The sequence below is a fragment of the Sphaeroforma arctica genome (assembly GCF_001186125.1).
Source record: "Sphaeroforma arctica JP610 unplaced genomic scaffold supercont1.1339, whole genome shotgun sequence".
Lineage (NCBI taxonomy): Eukaryota > Ichthyosporea > Ichthyophonida > Sphaeroforma > Sphaeroforma arctica.
Genome location: NW_014039219.1, coordinates 11,329 through 16,891, shown reverse-complemented (window position 1 = coordinate 16,891; position 5,563 = coordinate 11,329). Strand labels below are relative to the sequence as shown.

The 5,563-nt window shown below is 37.7% G+C and overlaps 2 protein-coding genes across 2 annotated transcripts; both read left to right on the top strand.

The window, feature by feature from the left end:
• The first annotated feature begins 1,773 nt into the window (after positions 1-1,773).
• SARC_10658 (hypothetical protein) lies at positions 1,774-3,525 on the top strand. The gene has a single exon (XM_014295294.1). It carries the CDS (start codon positions 2,123-2,125, stop codon positions 2,810-2,812), a length of 690 nt encoding a protein of 229 aa, XP_014150769.1. The 5' UTR covers positions 1,774-2,122; the 3' UTR covers positions 2,813-3,525.
• An 892-nt stretch (positions 3,526-4,417) lies between these two features.
• SARC_10657 (hypothetical protein) lies at positions 4,418-5,313 on the top strand (the record flags this gene model as incomplete). Its single annotated transcript, XM_014295293.1, has 1 exon — positions 4,418-5,313. A coding segment is annotated over exon 1 (518 nt), but the record flags the coding sequence as incomplete, so codon positions are not given.
• Between the last annotated feature and the right edge of the window lie 250 nt (positions 5,314-5,563).

The window sequence follows — 5,563 nt, the reverse complement described above, 5'->3', positions numbered from 1 at the left end:
CCATATTTATCTTGTACATGCACCGATGTTGCTATTGTACAACTGCACAATCCAGTATCAATCACCACCGAATGAGACTTGAACGCGCTTACTATGATAGAGCTCGCAAAACATAGACCTCTGAATCTATCACATCGCGATGTTAGGTTCGCTGTCCGAAGTTCCACAATTAATATCAGACATAATCATACACTGATGATTATCATGATGCTAGTCACTCCGAAGCTCCATAATTAATATACGAACGTTAGCAATTATGACCACAAATTACATACTTTCGAAATAGACACGAATACATACAATAATTTCTGCACTACATATGCGATAAAACGACATATATCTCGACACATATGATATCATTCCGCATACATGTGTAAGCTCCCTATGAATTCAACTCAACGCACACGATATTCACCGACGCCGAAAGAAACTCGATGGCGCTTACACTGGCGGACATCAATCAAGTTGTTAGCTGACGTCCTGAGACTGTGTGAAGGCTCTGCGACTGATTTATTTTCGAACACAAACTTATAATAGGCATCGCTTTACGTTGTACGTCTACATATGCACGATTATACAACGTGAGATCTTTCTTTTATGAAGGGAAGCAGCAGTATGTGAATAGCTGTGTGTAGTGTTGACGTTGGCTATATATATTATTTCACTGGTAGTATTTGTTCTCACACGAAAGTCGAATTATAGAACAAAAATCAAAATAAATATTTACATACATGCATATTCGATTTATAAACGCTAAAACGTTTATACGCGGGAAAGACAATAACAAAACCAACCTATTTTGCGAACTCAACGGACAGCCTGAGGAAAATCAACGAAAACGTTGGACCTCAGGGCTCGGAAAAGCAACCGTATTTAGCGACAACTCTATCGATACATAGGCCATCAGAAAGAAGGACTACAGATATTTTGTTTTTTGAAAATATTATTTGTATGTTTTTATAATATATATATAGGAAAACATAATAGAAATAAAAATAGAAGTTGCATTGTTTTGCTCTTTTATCAAAAACGTTATTTTCTAATAAATAATTCCAGAAGAATCGAAGATGCAGGGCAGTTATTTTAATAAATAAATAGTTTTCTCAGTCTCTCTCGCTCTCTCTATTTATCTTCTGTTTTTAAAAAAGTCATTGCAAATTTGCAATTTAGTGATTTACAGCTGAATCGCGAGTGATCGGGTAAATTGATTAGTCGTGAGTGTCACTATTATGTAAGTGCGTATTTAAGTGCGGATGTGGATTGTTGACTTATTATTTAAAAAACAAACAAAAACAAAATAATCTCTACTTGGCCTCTCTTCTCTCTCTTCTGTGTTTGAGGACGAGAGAGGGCTCAGAGGAGATCAGGAGAGTGGAGACCGTATCAGTCTTTGACTTTTCAGTGTTTTCACTTTTCACACTGTTTCAGTCTTTTCAAGAGGCAAGGTTACTTTATCATATGTTCCTGTCTGTTTTTTAAAAAGGTAGAACAGAAAAAAAGTAAATGAGCAACTTACAAAATTTAGAACCAATTGAAACATTATTCTCTATGAAAGTTGTAAAACTTTTGTTCCCGCCGAATCCCGCGTGTGTCTGTAACCGTGTAACGGGCTATCGGCGTTAACCCGTTGGCCGTTGAATGTCGATTTAGTTGTCTGAACCCTCTGGTGCCTGACTGCCTTTGGGAAGGAAGGTGAAAGGTCAAGGAGGCGACAGCTGCCTTATTATTTATATTTAAAAAACATACATACATACATACATAATCATTTACATTATTTTTTATATTAAATATGTTAGAAAAAAGGCGGCATCGATACGTGATCATGATGTAAATATTGTGCAATGTACATGTAAATAATTATATATATAGACTACGCATAGTTGTGATTCAGCCCATAATATAATTATATACATATTTTTTTTGCAGTCGCATCGGATTGTTGACGGTAGTATTTATTTTTCTTACAGTAAGATTGCCTGCTCTATTTACAGTGTATCCACTATCCAGAAGGGATTTATTCGGTAGGTGTCGTGTCGAGTCTTTCTGGAAAGCCCCTTTCACCTTTACAATATACAATACAATAACTTTCAATAAGCACGTGTCAGAGATTGACAACAGCACAATGGCTATTGACCAAGTGCTTATGCATATCAACACGCAGAAACCCTCAGGCAGACCACGTAGTCCTAAACATAATTCTACTTGCAGTATCTCTTTCGATGTCATATCCGTTCTCGATGCATCGTGCATAGTTGAGCTAGACCCAATGGCGCACACTCCTCCCCACACGCCTAGTGAAACAAACATAAGGGTCTCATTCAGCACGCTTGTAGATGAAAAACATACGTTTGGACGCGAAGAATACGACCGATCAGCTGTAGCATCCGTTTCGAGTTACTTCCAACTTATGTCGGCGCACAGAGAAGTACAGAACTTCAAAAACTTCGAGATGGCGTTGGGGAGTGAAAAGTGCAACTGCGAAGCAAAACAATTGCGAAAACCGTTGAAACGCACACGTTTAACAGATGGCCGTCAACATATTGACTTCTTTGGCGCTACCTCGTATACGTTTTGTTTGGGTCCTGTAGAGTGCAAATTTGCGAAGGCTAAATGTGAGTGTGAAAACTCTGCTAAAGAGGAAGATAAGAATATCCCTCATGTACCCTTGACAATGGGATACTCCAGTACCACGGATTTGACTGTGATGAGGGATAGTTTCAGGCAAAGGAGATGCAGCCGCATAGAGAGTGACGAGGGGTTGTCTATTCATACTGGGTTACACACGAGTTGCTCCAGTCGGAGTGAATGCTAGTGGATATAGAAGGGTATTGCACCGACGTAGCGATTAAACAATTGTATTGGTATCCAGAGTTAGATGTGCAAATAGTAAAGAATCAATTGTAATGGTAATTGGAAAAGTCACGCGAGTATTAGTTAAACAACTATTGGTATTTAAATTGTTTGGTGTTTATACATTGTGTGCAAGTGATTCTAGATATATGTATTGGAGTGATATCAAATGTCAGGGCCAACAAATGATAGTTTTTAAAAAAGGGTTCGGTTTGTGCAAGGAACTAATGATAAAACATTCGTACACGCTTAATAATTGAAATACCAATACAAATGTTTATCAGTACGTATTGTATTTCAGATCATTTGCTAGGAACCACTTTAATACACAAAGCACATACGCCAGATAATCATCAAGCGTATGTGCTTTGCGTGAATTACTTTCAAGTGAACGTGTTGAAATACAATACCGACGGTGGCACACGTTATGCTCGAGAGAGTATGTGACCATAATGTGCACAAATGATTCTTATTTCTCTTCGGAATGACTCTGCGATATATGTAGTACTAGAACGACCTGTTGTATTTGTTTGATGTCGGCTAACTAATTATTGAAGATCTTCAACTGTGGTATCACGGGTTACGCTTCTCTTAATATTACTATAAAAACTTGTACTATAAAATATCGCCTAATAATCGACCTCCAATTCTATAGGACAATCTCCCTGTTTGGTCGCCAATAATACTTTAATAGTGGATTTACACATAATACATAGATACTTTCTCCGCATCTCCTGTGCAGACAGAGAAACAAAGGGCTTTCATTCGATTCAGACATATTTTATAGTTCTTTTCTTCTTTCCTCTCTATTTACTATTTACTAAATATTTTAAAAAGAAGAGGAGCCTTGGTTCGGAACTACTGGAAGCTATTTATGCCGCTTTGGTATGAGCGCCTGAGCGGTCCGTAGGCCGAGTCACGGTCCGTAGGCCGAGTCAACTTTAACTTTAGGGTTTTATATACCCGAAACCCTAAAAGTTACGGCATTTTCTACTATTTTATAAAATAAAAGAAAGGGCAATACTTTAAAAGTATTGCATTAAAGGCCCAGTGTCAAAACCCAGGGGGTCTTGTATATAGGTGAAATATATATACACTTTTGTTAAAATAAACAAATAGAAAAATCAAATGCTTGCGACATTCAGACCACGAGAATTCCTAAATGCGTGACGAATATTTTTTTTTGTTATATGTTGTATATTAAATTACACGAAGAACCACCTGGGCCTGTCCTGGAGGGGAGAGGCCGGGGCCTGGGAGTCCTGAGACCCATCTGCTAAAGTAGCGAGATAGTATCTGTGGGTTTCAAAATAGTGTGCCAGAAAGTGGCTTCGAAAACGGACCTAAATTTAAAATACGACATACATATCATAGGAAGCTAAATTCATTTTGGGTCTTTTATTCCACATGATTCCTAATTTTTAATCTGCTCATCATCAAATATCAGTTTCCAAGTTTTACAACACCACGGTCCACGATTCCACGCCAGCATGCTTTTGTAGCAACAAATACGCATCATCAATATTCCAGATCCAATACGTAGCCCACAGCTGACAAAGCTCAAGCTGAGAACTGCGTGTTTCGGTGTTGTCAAGCAGGTCCGTAACTAAGTCAGTAACACCTCATAACTTGCAACACATTAGTACAAATGTATACTCGTATTTACATAAAATCTAGTCATCACATTCATCACACCATAGACTAAAGCACATCAGTACACGTGTACATCCATATTGTATTTTATATGTCTATATGGCGTAGGATTTAGGCTTGATAAACCGTGATCGCCGACGTGAGGATATGCATGTTAGATATAGGTCCAAATTTGTGCAAATACTAATTATTCGTTGGCTTGTATGTTATCAGATATAGGTAGATTATTCGTCTATGTCTATGCGACAATACATTGTTCACTGCAGGTACGATCCACAGACCGATACTCAATATGAACCGATTAGTACCCAGACCTATTAGGGTCTTAAAGTCGTGCACATCTATTGCGGCTGCAGATAAAAGTGCATTAGCACGAAGATATATATACTCACGCGCAGGTGTGAGATCACAACCATGCAATGTGGCACACAAACAAGTACTACACGCTGGTATGAAGAACACACTCAATATCAAAGTACCACGTGCATTAAGGCGCACATACACACAGGAAGCACCTCATGATGCGTCTATACTTACAAAGTTAGGGGCAAGCGAGGGCCTACCTACCGGCTATATAGGAATTCCGTTAAATGACACGATAGAGAAAGTGAGCGAAAAATCAGGTGATTCAATCGTAGGAAGTAACCAGGGGAAGGAGGGTGGGGCAGAGAATTCAGCCAAATCAGATACAGACAAGCCACCTATGGATAAACTGAAGGCGAGGAATTCAATCCTGAACTTCTTTAAGAAGAAAAGTGCTGAAGGGGGTCCAGCTATGGATTTCTTTAAAGGATTGGAAGCAAGCAGGGTATGTTGGTGTGTGTATGTATGTATACCCCTTGTTTGTGCATGGTTTGATATCGTCTTGGATGTAGATGAAACATATACGTATGAATATATATATATATATATATATATATATATATTTGTTATTTGTTATTTTATATATATATATATGTATAATACATATGTAAATATATATTGTTATAGTTGTATTGTTATATTGTCATATTGTTATAATATATATGTATATATATAATATATATATATATATATATAT

Bases quoted from the DNA above. Each gene is read 5' to 3' on its own strand.
- SARC_10658 (XM_014295294.1), top strand. From the start codon at position 2,123: ATGGCTATTGACCAAGTGCTTATGCATATCAACACGCAGAAACCCTCA.